Source organism: Protopterus annectens, chromosome 2.part1, assembly GCF_019279795.1.
Source record: "Protopterus annectens isolate FY-2018-M chromosome 2.part1, PAN1.0, whole genome shotgun sequence".
NCBI lineage: Eukaryota > Metazoa > Chordata > Ceratodontiformes > Protopteridae > Protopterus > Protopterus annectens.
Window position 1 is genome coordinate 1,534,323,338 of NC_056729.1, and position 14,339 is coordinate 1,534,337,676.

At 37.2% G+C, this 14,339-nt stretch overlaps 1 protein-coding gene across 3 annotated transcripts in view; it reads right to left on the minus strand.

The window, feature by feature from the left end:
* Positions 1 to 14,339, minus strand: part of PLCH2 (phospholipase C eta 2) — a 1,923,638-nt gene that overhangs the window by 784,675 nt on the left and 1,124,624 nt on the right. For all 3 annotated transcript variants that reach the window (XM_044062990.1, XM_044062992.1, XM_044062991.1), the window contains exon 8: positions 10,715 to 10,835. In XM_044062990.1, the coding sequence (XP_043918925.1) occupies positions 10,715 to 10,835 (121 nt within the window). The remainder of the gene's footprint in view (positions 1 to 10,714; positions 10,836 to 14,339) is intronic.

The following is a 14,339-nucleotide window of genomic DNA, read 5'->3' on the forward strand; positions in this document are numbered from 1 at the left end:
ACAGGACGTCTTATTGTGAGGCGACAATGCTACCGCAGCACCAAAACCACAGTTAATAAATAAAATTGAGTACTTTTAAGAAAACAAAATAAAGTAGGAGGAAACACAAATACAGTAAAAGCAAATGGCCTTCTCAAATCTTCTCTCTGTATTAAGTAGAGTGAACACTAGACTCAGAATATGATCTAACTGTACTCGGTTAAGTGAGCAAATGAGATGGACCAAGGAGGAGTGTTCTAATACAGACTTAAAGGAGGGACGGGCAATTCCAGAGCCACCAACACTAATACCAACACAGGAACAGGGAGGGAGGGTGGAGAACTAACTGCAGAGAGACACACAACACACTGTTCAGAAACACACAATTAGGAAACAGAAAAAATGAAAATACAGTACTTTTAAAACAGCAAGTTTGTACTTAAAAGAAGACTAAAATTCACCACTGCAAGTTTCACTTAGCTTCAGCTTGTAATGCAGATGTTTGTAGCCAAGCAAGTCTCTCAGGAGTTGAGCATAAAATGATGTTTGTTTCACTTTTCAGAGTTTCACTCTAAGAAATAATTAGTACTTTTTAACAGAACACATTTGAATGTTTAATTCAAGATTTTGAAAATGATGACATGGGTGCAATTGTATAAATGTTCAGAGCATAGTCTGCAAACAACCGTAACCAACGGAATTCATGTGACCTCTAATGTCTATATAACACCCTGCTTATGCAAAGGGCACATTTATTAAATGATTACTGACAATGAGTGTGACCAAAGATAATTGCAAAGTGCAAATGTTTAAATTTATATTTAAACTTTTACCAAGTAAAAAAATATAATAATTTATTGAAGATCCAAAATGTAAGCACTTTCACAGCTTTACAACTGCTTCACCATAGCGGTCATGGATAGTGAGCATTATTTTCGTAATATGGACTTGATGATGAATGATAAAAATGTCTACATGAATGTTGACTATAATGTAGTGCACAGCATGATTAGAGTACATAAAGCTTTGCATGAATGTCATCCTTAGAGTTATTGAGTATTCTACATTTCAATATTTTAAGGTAGAGGAGCCGCTAATACCCATGATACAGGGGCTACCGAAGATGCACAAGGACAATAAGAATCTTCCACTCAGGCCTGTTGTGTCAGGGCATGATTGGTGCACAGAGCCTATTTCTTATTCTTAGAGCAGCATGTGAGACCTCTATTGGAAAGAAATGGCATCATTTTAAGAGACTCCAAACAATTTATGGAAGATTTATATCTGTTCCTGAATGATAGGACAGATGCAAGGGAGCTTGTTTTTGTTACTTTGGATATACAGTCTCTTTTTACTTGTATACCCAATGTGAAGGGGGTGTCTTTACTGCAACAATTTCTAGCCTCCCATAGTGAGTTTGATGACAAGTTCATTGATTTACTTTGCTTATTGATAGAGATAGTTTTAGAGAACAATGTCTTCATGTACCAACACAGGATCTATTTACAGAAAGACGGTATAGCTATGGGCACCTCATGTGCCAATAGCTACGCCAACATAGTCATGGCTTCCTGGGAAGAACAAGCAGTGTTAAATAGTCTGTATAAGGAGTACACTGTTTTTATCAATGTTTTGTCGATGATTTGTTTTTAATATGGAAAGGAACACTAGAAGGTCTGGAATTGTTTCACAGCTATATCAATTTCAGTATGGATTTTCTGAGATTTACAATGAATCTCTCTCACAGTGAGATTAATTTTTTATATGTTAGAGTTAGTAAGGACCTGGATGGGGAGATCACTATGTCAGTCTACAGGAAAGGCTGTTATGCCAACAGCTTGATACACAGAAGCATACACCCCCGACATATCTTTGATAAAGTTGTAAAGGGGGAAGCTATGAGGATCTCCAGATTGAGTGCTAAGGAGGAAGCCTTCAAACAAGAACTTCAGGATCTGAAGACCAAGTTTATTGATAGAGGTTATAACCCTGGGAGGGTTAATGACATCCTAACGCAGGTTGAGGGATTAAGGAATACTGAAGCTCTACCCTATTTCTCCAGTATGGATGGGAGGGTGAATTCTGGAGGTAAGAAGACAGAGAGGAGAAAGACCACGAGAGTACTGATATTTTACTCCAGTAATGTAAGGCCTGTTTTAAATGTATATAGGAGGTTTTGGCCTATCCTCACTGCTGATGAGGATATTAGTAAGGTGGTTGGATCTAACCCCAGCTTTGTGTTTAAAAACATGACATCTATAAAAAGACTATTGTGTTATCCCAAAACATCAAATGTCAGCACTGAGGGAGAATAGATAGGGGTTACTCTACCTTGTAGTCATTACAATTATTGTAGATACATTGATACTTCTGGACAATTTTTTCATCCTGACCTGAATAGGAATTTTGTTTTCAAGGTTACAGCTAGCTGTAATAAAGAACATGTAGTCTATCTGGCCTACTTCGTGACATGCATGTCATTTTATATAGGCAAGACAGACAGGAAGTTGAAAGAAAGTAAGAGGACATCTGTACTACATTAACACTAAAATGGCTTCCAGTGCTTTAGCCAAACACGTGATGGACCATGAAGATACACATCAGTTTAAATTTCTAGTCATTGACAGAACACCCATTAATGAGAGGTTGGGGGACCATAGAAATAGGACAGAAGTTAATGAGTTATGATGGATAGTAAAGATGAGAGCTGATGTAGGCAAAGGTCTGAATGACAATGTTCCTCTCAAACCTTTATTAAAGGCTAGACCCTTATTTAGGTAGGCTTAAGCTGTATATATGTTTATTCTAATTTTTTGACATATGCTTGTATATATCGATACTTTATATGAGTTTTATCATTAGGTAGATTTTATATATACATTTAGATGGTTTTAACAGGTTTGTTTCTCCTTTAAGTTATTAATTGGCTTATTTGAAAGATGGGAGGGCTTTTGAGCTTGTTATTTAAACCTGCTGAATTGTGTGATTGGTAACATCTGATGAAACAGTTGTAAAACTGTAAAAGTGCTTATGTTATTGCTTTTCAATAAATTGTTTCTACAGACTTGGCCCTGGCCTCATTTTTCTCTGTCTATTTTTGTGTACTTGGAATTGTTCTTTTCTTTGGCAGAACATTCATCCTGTGTTGTTTGCATCTTTTTACCCTTAAAAATATAATAATTTATCTTTCATTTTTGTACACATAACCACAAAGATAATGCAGTGCCCAGTACAGAGTATGGTGAAATAAAAAGTGAAGAAGTTTGAATGAGAACATAATATATTAAATATTTGGTTTAGCATGATTAGGACCAAGTGCTGCTGCAAATATCAGTGAGGTATTAGCAAACTTTCTGCAGAGTAGTTCTGAATGGCATCAGAACTGAGTAGTTATGAACGGCACCACAACTGAGTAGTTATGAACGGCACCACAACTGAGTAGTTATGAATGGCATCACAACTCAGTAATTATGAATGGCACCACAACAGAGTAGGTATGAATGGTACCACAACAGAGTAATTATGAATGGCACAACTGGGTAATTATGAATGGTACCAGAACTGAGTGGTTATGAATGACACCACAACTAAGTAGTTATGAAAGGCACCACAACTAAGTTACAAAAGGCACCAGAAAAGACTAGTTATGAAAGGCACCAGAACAGAGTAGTTATGATAGCCCTAGGACTTAGTTATGAATGGCACCACAACTGAGTAATTATGGATGAGATGCACAAAAATAATTCATAGACATCCAGATTACTATAACTAAGACAAACTGCTGATGTATACGCTGTTACAGGACACCCTTGCTATCCATGGACAATCATGCTGTATCCCTGAAAGTATTAAAACATCCCTATTAAAAACAGCACCATTACTTTGGGATACTACCTACCCTGAAATTATCTGGACCACCTATAACGCCAATACAGGGTATGACTTGAAGTTCATGGAATTCATTAGCAAATCACTAGAACAGATAGTTAATAAATCCACCAGAGGACTTAATATTCTAGATCTGATCCTCACAAATATAGCTTATTCATATACTGTTCCTTTTGTCTGGCCTTCCCTAGCTTGGTAAGGGCCATAAACTTGTAACATACAAAATGTCCATCCTATGGAAATGTACAAAGTGAATCAAGAATCAACTAAAAGGCTTATGACTCGGGAATACTTTAGACATTTCTTATCCTGAGTTGTCAGTGATTTTACTAGACTCGTGAACCTTACACTTGTGACATTTACCTTGAAAATCTCCAAAGCCTCTGAAACCAACATCCCTGAATTTAAAGAAGTCAGATTAGCAAATCTCATACAATTATATGACAAAATCTTTAAATTCATCTGTAGCAGCAATCAGCTGAGATGCTGACATAGCAGTCAGCTTCACAAAGGAGGTTTATGGTTGCATAAACAAATGCATAGAAATAACAGTCTCAACCAAAGCAAAATACAATGCAAAACTCAGAGAAAGCACCCTAGTGTTCCACCAACATAATTAATCTTTACTTCCAAAAGGAAAAATAACATCCTTAAGTTATACAGCAGATTTAAAAATTCCCATTTAATTTTATTTTATTAATTTACTCTTTGTAAAACGGGTTAATCCCAACTGGCCAATGTCCTGTTTTGAGGGGAGAACTGAGGTGGTATTCATGCTCACTAGGGGAAAGTTGGCTAGGGCACTGTTAAACTTCCTCTACTTTTTTCAGTAAGTGCCATGGAATCTTTTGCATCTATCTGAGGTAGCACAACCTAGGCAGGTGGGGCATTTGCTTAATGCCTTGTCTGAGGGATGGGAAACTTAAGCGCTCAACACTCGCCTTATGCTGCCCTGCAGTGTCAGTATTGGAAAATTAATCCAACTACCTGATATGGGAACATAATCTATAGCTTACTGATCTTCCAGCATCACAAGTGAGTGTGGTACCTATTGCGCTACTGAGACTGAGAATACCAAGAAAAGTACAAAAATATTATCAAAGAACTGTAAACTACTATTAGAAATATCAAAGTAATCCATGAATTTAAACTAGCTTCAAAAGCTAAGAATAACTACAACACCTTCTTCACCTATGTTAAGAAAGTAAGGAGAAATATCAAGCAATGCTCAGAGCTCATCTTAAATGGGACCACTCACTCCAACCAAATAGACTTCACCAATATATTAGCAAACAAGTTTAGTGCAAATTTCACCCTCATAAAATCTATTCAAACTCCACATATACCAACCCCCCCTCCCCCATTTACCACCAAGGCACATGTTTTGAAGGTACTATCAAAGACAACAATACTTCCTCGCAGGACCAGACAACATATCTGAAGGAGTAATTAATAGCGCCAAACATGCCCTTGCTTACCCTCACCTTTAAACTCTTTAATCTACAGTGATGAACCTACACAAGAGTAGCTCCATCATGGATCCCAGTAATTATAGATCCATCAACCTTACAAATCTAATCTGCAAAACTGTGGAGGATATAAGGTTAGACTCTCAGCAGTTCAGCTTCATCAAAGGGAAATCCAGCCTATTAAAGTTACGTTCTTCAATGGGGCTACACAGGCTGTTGACAATAATCATGCTGTTTATGCAGTCTATCTTGACCTAGCCACATGTTTGACACCATATCCCATGCAAGCACTGAAAGCAAGCTAAATGCTTTCAATATAGAGCCTTACATGGTAAGATAGAACCTGCATAGTTCACTAGGGAGGTGCCTAGTATGAAAACTTGAAGGTGGTGAAGGTGGCTACAGGTGTACCCCATGGATCTGTACTGGGACCCTTTCTTTTGGGCCTTTACTTGTCTAATCTCCAAACTGAGAACCAGGGACCTCTGGTTAAATAAGTTTGCAGATGACTGAAAACTAGGAGTTATTGTCATGACACCTACACTATACAGAAAGAACCTACCCTAGTTAATACCTGGTATATGAAAATGGACTAAAATTAAATGCAAAAAAGGTGTAGTATAACTGAATTAAACAAACACCCTCCACCCTCACCACACATTATAGACAACACCCAGTACAAAATAAAAATGTTGTGATGTGACAGTTTTTCTCTCTCTCTCTCTGTCTTGCCCTCTCCTTCTTTCATCACTTGGCAACTATCTTCTTCTTCTTTCGGCTGTTCCCGTTAGGGGTCGCCACAGCAGATCACCTGTTTCCATTTCTTCCTGTCCTCTGCATCTTGCTCTGTCACACCAACCACCTGTATGTCCTCTCTCACCACATCTATAAACCTTATCTTAGGCCTTCCTCTTTTCCTGTTACATGGTAGCTTCATCCTTACCATCTTTTTCCCAATATACTCAGCATCCCTCCTCAGCACATGTCCAAACCAATGTAATCGTACCTCTCTGCATTTGTCTCCAAACCTTCCAACCTGGGATGACCCTCTAATATACTTATTCCTAATCCTGTCCACCCTTGTCACACCCAGTGCAAATCTTAACATCTTTAATTCTGCCACATCCAGCTCAAACTCCTGCCTTTTTGTCAATGCCACTGTCTCCAACCCATATAACATAGCTGGTCTCACTACCCTCTTGTAGACCTTCCCTTTCACTCTTACACGTACTCGTCTGTCACAAATCACTCCTGACACTCTTCTCCACCCACTCCATTCTGCCTGTACTCTCTTCTTCACCTCTCTTCCACACTCACCGTTACTCTGAACTATTGACCCCAAGTATTTAAACTCATCCACCTTCACCACCTCTACTCCTTGCATCCTCACCATTCCTCTATCCTTCCTCTCATTCACACACATATATTCTGTCTTAGTCCTGCTGACCTTCATTCCTCTTCTCTCTAGAGCATATCTCCATCTCTCCAGGGTCTCCTCCACCTGTTCCCTTCTCTCTCTTCAGATCACAATGTCATCTGCAAACATCATAGTCCACGGGGACTCCTGTCTGATCTTGTCTGTCAACCTGTCCATCACCATTGCAAATAAGAAAGGGCTCAGAGCTGATCCTTGATGTAACCCACCTCCACCTTAAATGCATCCGTCACTCCCACCGCAGACCTCACCGCTGTCATACTACCCTCGTACATAACCTGTACCACTTTTTCATACTTTTCTGACACCCCTGACTTTCTCATACAATACCACAACTCCTCTCTAGGCACCCTGTCATATGCTTTCTCTAAGTCTACAAAAACACAATGCAACTCCTTCCGACATTCTCTGTACTTCTCCATCAACACTCTCAGAGCAAAGATCACATCTGTAGTGCTCTTTCCTGGCATGAAACCATACTGCTGATCACTAATCATCACGTCCCTTCTTAACCTTGCTTCCACTACTCTTTCCCATAACTTCATGCTACTGTAGTTAAAAAATTCCTCTGATTAGCAAAACTAATTGCCATTGTATCATACAGTTTTAAAAATGCTATTGTCCCCTTCTATTCAGCAATGATTAGACCTATGGAGTACAACAACCCTTTGTGATGTACCTCAGTTTACATATCAAGCAACTATAGAAACCCCAGAGGTTTGTAAGAAGGTTTTTAGCCTTAAAGACCTTGAGCTACCAAGATAGACTAGAAGCTCTAACCTTTTACTCAATACATGATGAGGTTTAGGGATGAAGGGTGCCTTACCCACCAAATGGTAGGAGACCCGGTTATCCTTCATCTGCTATATAATCACAAGCCTAATAGCTTATCAAATATCAAAACCAAAACAAGGAATCTTCACCAGAAGATAAACAAAATGTGATGAAGAGCCAGATTCCTTACACAACCCCCCCCCCCCATCTCTTGAATAAAAGCAGTTGAAGTTTAAGCAGTGTGATATGTTATCATGCTTCAAACAGAACCGAGATGACTGGATGGGTACTCTCAAATTTACCATGGGACTGACTGGACTAGTATTCCGGTGGGGGGGGGGGGTACAGCCTGAATGCACTGATGGGACTAAATTGCCTTGAAACTCCTAAGAATGTTATGGAATAGCCATTGACATAGTAGCAGAGTATCTGGTCACTTTGCCTTTTCAACATGTTCAGAGACCGAAAACCACATATGTCCATGAATATTTCACTTATGTTATGTGAACTCAATAAACCCTTATAGTGACATAGCATAATGTATTGTTGCAAGCTTGAATAAAATGCATTAGTTACATAATATAAGGAAAATCTGCAGGAGTGTTACTCTACTCACTTACGTTTGTGATTGTGCCTCATAGCACAATACATGGAAAGACAGAGATTTACTAAAATATGATAAGCATGTGAAAACAGTCACTAACAACAGGGCTTCAACCAAACTGTCAAAAGGCACAGCACGTGGGAAGGAAGGACAATGCTAATGTTGCATTTATCTAGTGGCATCAGAATCTCTGCCTAATGGCAGAAAGGAGACCAACGCAGAGAATGTGATCTTAGCTAAAGATACGAAATGATGAAATAAGGGAAATAACCATTCTCTACTGATATGACACTGACTTTATATATATATATATATATATAAAATATGTGTGTGTGTGTGTGTGTGTGTGTGTAATGTGTATATTTAAGGGAAACACCTTCCTATCCTTATTTTTCTGACCTCACGGTTGCTTGCCTTCTTTTCTGACTTGTGAAAATGCTCTCACAGGGAGCTAAGCTGTCCCTCTACACACATATTTTGTTACTTTTCTGTAGCACACTTGCTGTTTTGTCTTCCAACATGTGCCTTGCCTTTGTCTTCTCTCCACGTGTCTTTTCCCTCCAATACACTGATATAATGCCTGGCACACTTTCTTTGGATTTAACTCTACAGAGGTCTTCAGGGTTTTTACACCGAGTCCCCTCGTCTGTTATGATTCCAGTTGTCATGTACGTATCTCAAGTTCCTTTCCTCTATTTTGGTGAACTGGAATTGCTATACATAGGAATTCAATGTCTCCATTAGGAAACTGATTTTGGTGAGGGGTTATCGGGTATTATACCAATTCATAAAGTAAAATAAATAAATAAATAAATAAAAATATCCAAGGTCCTACACAATTCTGAAGTATGCACTGCTGCACTTGATTTCACAGTTGCAAAGCCATGTCAAGAGTAAAATAATGGCTCTGCGCTCCTCTAGCGCTTCCTGCTTCATAGAATAAAATGATATACATAATCTACATGCATCTTTTTATTCTAAGATTATACTGTGGGCATGACTGGTAACTGTGGGAGAGAAAAGAAGATTGCAGGTGAGAAACAAGTTGCTTAATAAAGGTAAAAAAGTATACACAAATGATTTATTCTACCTGCCCTCATTACTTCCTTTTGAGTTTATTCCTCCAATGAGATAGAAGCTGCGCAAGATAGAAGCTGCGCACATTTTCTCCATAAATGAGGGAAGGAAGGGGTGGAGCAAAGGGCGAGGATTTTTTGATAGGTATTTGTCTCTTTCAGAAGTAACTGTGGGATTCTGAAGATTTTCAAATGCCATTCTAGATATTCTTACTTGGTTCTTTAGGTTTCTTGTTAAGCTGTTTTTCTGAATTTTAAGAAAACTGAGACAAAAAGATTTTTGCTACATCTCAATAATGTAACTCACCTTCACGTTTTTTTCTGAAAACAACTTTTTTAAACATTTTTATTAAACGTGACATTCTTAAAAAGTGACAAAGGTACATTAACAGTAACATAAAATAAAACAAATTATAACATTTCTTTGTTATTTTCATGCAGTTTGTATTTTAACAATTTCCATTCACTCTAGCATTACAAAAACTATTCTGTTCCTGACTTCTTTCTCTTAAATGTAATTCCTCTTCCTGAACACCATTCTGCATGAATTATTTCCACAAATTCTAATTATTTGTGTGTAACTTACTCATTCCCTTTTCTGAAGATCATACTTCCAGTTCTTTTTACCTCAATTACAGTATTCAATACTCCACTTGCAGCAGATTTAGATTTTAATTTCCATTTTCTAATATATATATATATGTATGTATGTATGTATATATATATATATATATATATATATATATATATATATATATTTTTTTTTTTTACAACCAAAAGTATTAGACTTACTAAGGCCTGTGTCATTTTCAGAGATTTCTAATAACCAAACTGGTAGTGTTACAATTTCTAAATAATCTTTCCTTTGGCTGACTGTATTATTCTCTAACAACACTGAATTGTTTTACAGATATATACCTGGTGCACTTAACAAAACCTATAAAGCAGCTATTATTTCAACATAAAATGCTGGGGCCATCATTATGAAATACTTATCCTACTTAAGTACGGGTTACCACTGAAAAAGGAGTACTCCTCGCACATGCATGCACTTCTATTTATAGCAGCCTCTTTTTAGAATGAACACTTTTTTCAGATTTGTTTAAACAAAATATGCAGATTTACTTTTCAGTCAAAATATAGAGAGTTCTGTTTCATCTTGACAATTGGGATTGGCTTTCATTTACTGCACTGAAAGCACAAGCATTACTTGTCAGATACATAGAGATACATTTTAGGACTCCTTCCCTGATGTTATCAAGGAATCCTTTACTCCTGATACTCCTAAACCCATAAGTTCATCCACAAATTCAAAAATATTGTGACTGCAGCCATATTAATATGATATTTGATTGCATAGAAATGGTCTGTATATCTTGATGATGTAAGAGGAACAATGCAACTTGCCCCCCCCCCCCCCATACAATATATCCAGCAAATATGTCAGTTCATCTGTGTCTTTGATAAAAGGGTCGGGCTCAGTACTTACTCATTTTTTATGAAGGCGTACTTGTTCACGGTTTCTATAACATCCTTGAAGAGGATTTTCGAGGTCAATGTATATCCATGGTGGACAATTGGCTCTCCGTCTGGTCCATCCCAGCAATCAACTAGTAAAAAGATTGAAAGGTTTCCTTTAGTTCTTGTTTATGCAACATGCTTATGAGACTGATCATTAAAACAAAAGTCAAAGTCTGTTAACTCTTTCTGTTCAGTGGTCCATAAAGAGTCCTAGAATTATACTCTTACAATGACAACTTCTTTTCCACAGCAGCAGACATTTTACATGCTCCATTTGTTTACTTGGAGCTGCCAAGATAGTTTAGTATACTGAAGTATGGAGAGAGGAGGAATACAGAAGTTATTAAATGCATTTCTAGACACTCAGAGCAAACATGGAATAGTTGACATACCAGGCATTCTACGTATGCATTCCCATAACAGAAAAGCCAGTCTGATCAAAAGTACTTGTACTAGCATGCAGTGAGCCCAAGGTTATTTTTTATTCTAGTATTTCATGCTGTTATCCCAGAGATTGTGCCATTCATAAGGAATTTGGGAGGAATTATTACTCAATTTCAACTTTCAGGTCTTCAAGAACTATTCACACTGAAAAAGGAAAAGTCCATTAAAAGAAAGAAAAATGTCTTCCATACCACTTTGCTGTCAGTTTTAAGCCTGGTAATGTACAAGCCAGTGCAGGTCTATCTTTGAAACCACCATAATCCACGAAAACATCCCTGCCTGATGTTTTGGTATCTGACTAAAAAACATCTGGCCCATCTCTACTCATTAAAATTAATCCCTGCCTTACAGTTGAAGACACTTCCTTGTTTATTGATTTTAGGAAAAGGGCAAAACATGAACTACATCTTCCTGGTAAACAGAATGACTCAGGAGATAAAAAAGAAAGTGTAGCACTGCAGGTAAAACAAACCAAATCAATAAAAAGTGAATGCCAACTGTGTAAAGCCCATAAGGACCTACCTAAGGAAGCTTGCCTACCATCAGGATGTAAAGTACTTCTCAACGTTTTACTTAGACTGTTATACTACTGCTACTTTTTAACCACTCCAAAAAATAATGACTCCGATATCTCTTCCTCTTCTTTGCATTAGCAATTTGATTACTAATAATTTTAGATGCACTGTGTTGTCTGTGTTACACCTCCAGGTTACAGGGATCAAGTTTTATCTCCAGTCATTTTCTGTATAGAAAATCTAGCATACAATCCCTATGTCTACAAGGGTTTTATCTAGGTACTACAGCTCATATATGATATGTGTACCCCTAGCCTTGTGGCCAAGGTTGTGTATGGGTATAGTGCACAACAACAGCAAAAACAACAACCAGTTCAATTACCTGGTAAATTTTATTTTATTTATTTTATTTTATTTATTTTTTTTATTTTACATTTGTTTACCGGGCTAGTCCAACTGGATATATTTCCATTTTCAGCAGAGGCCCAGGGAGAAAAGCTCCACATTAAGGTTAATACAAACAAGTCATTACATAAAGAAAGCAAATAGTTAGTAAAAAATACATACAGAAATAAGGTTCAATCTAAAATATAAAAAGAGAAAATTTATACTAGGAAGGACATTTACTTCTATTTACAGTATAGGAATAGGGGAGTTATACATTAGTAAAACATTCATAAAGAGTAAATTTGCATAAGCAATTAAAAGCGTTGTTAATTAAATTGCATCAGAGACTAATTAACAAAGGTGTTTTGAGATAGTTCTTCAGAAGGGAGTGAGTAGAAAGAGGTAAGAGAAAGTAAATATGAGAAGAGTCATTAGTAGAATAAATTAATAAAATTAAGTTTAAATTGTGTGGACTGGCTGGTATGCAGCGGGTTTATCACTGAAGTGAAGTACAAGCCATTCACCCAAAAAGTATCATTACATATATAGGAATCGAAGTCTACAACGAACTGTACTTGGATGACCACACATCCACTATACTGTAAGAACATCCTTCTTCACTTCACAATTATTATCTAAAGGTAAAGCATTCAGGTCCAGGGATGCAATCATTTCACTGTACTCCACCAATAACTGAATATAATGCACTTTTTGGTATGTACCTACCCAAACACTTGTCACAACTGGAATGAACACAATACTTTCTCACTAAAAAAATCAAGGTGCTAAATGATAGAAACTATGCAGACCATCTCAAAGCCTTGTCCCTCTTATTTGTATCATACAGGCTACTAAGAGGAGACCACAGTCTTGCATACAGAGCCTTATCTGCCCCATCTTTTCAAATTTACTGCACATACATAGGTTCAATAGGAGTGTGAATTCCCACGTGACACAGCTGAATCTGTTTTACAACATAAATAGAAGATGCTGATGGGATATCTAAGGAATTGTCTCCTACTTCACATAAAGCAAAATACTTCTCTTAGTCTGTCTAGATATGAAACTGTAAATTCACCCCTGGTTTAGTACCCATGTCCCCTACGGATAGCAGAAAAGAAAAAAATGTCCCAAATCTTTAAGGTTATTCATACAAAAATATAAGGGCTACAAAAAATGGGAATGTAAAGCTAGGCTTCTTAATAGCCTCACAGATCTATAGCCTAGAAAGTACCTATGAATGTGTATATATATATATATATATATATATATATATATATATATATATATATATATATATATATATATATATTTACATACATACACACACACACACATAGACATTTTGGGGGTTAAGAAGAAGTTTGATGTTAGTGAACCAGGTTTTGGCTAGGGTGAAGGTGTTTTGGGTTAGGGTTTGTAGTTCACTTAGGGTGGGGGGCGGCACATATAAGGGTGGTGTCATCAGCATATTGCACTACTGAGGCAGTTGGCAAGGATGAAGATATCTGGTTAGTAAATAGAGATTATGATAGTGATGGGATAGGCAATCACTTCTGCAGCTAGTTTTAGGAATTCTGTTGGTAGGTTGTCTACTGCTAGGATTGTGGGTTTAAAGGTAGTTTTTTTTTTATTGAAGTTTAAACTGGTTTAAAGGCGAAATTGCTGTTAGAATCTTTTGGTATGGTTGGAACAGAAGGAGATGGATTTGGAGGAGCACTGGAAAGTGAGTGAATGGAATGTATAAATAATGTATCAAACTGTGCAGCTATGCTGTCATTAATAGAATTTGAAGGTGTAGTTGGTTGACCTGGTTTCGGTAGTTTATTTATGGTGGCCCAAATTTTCTAGGATTGTCGTGATGCTGTTGTTGAATTTTGGAGTATTATCTTTTTTGTCTAGTCTGATTTATGACTTGGCCTGGCTCTGACATTGTCTGCTGTAGTCTAGGTTAACTTGATTTTTGTTAGAATGCCATACTTTCTAAGCCTTATCTCTTTGTTTAAGTAGGTTTTCAGTGTTGTTTGTTAACCAAGGTACATAGTTAGCCTTTACTCTGGTAGTTCTGCAGGGGGCTAATCTGTTTAGTATGTTTAGAAAGGTGGAATTAAAATAGTGTAGAGCAGAAGCAAGAGGAAGGGGTTTTAAGGGGATTCCAGTCACTGAGTTGTAAGACTGAGTTAACGTTTTGGGAGTGAAAGTTTTTTTTTTTTTTTAAGAGAGATTGAAAGTAGTAGGTGTGTCTGG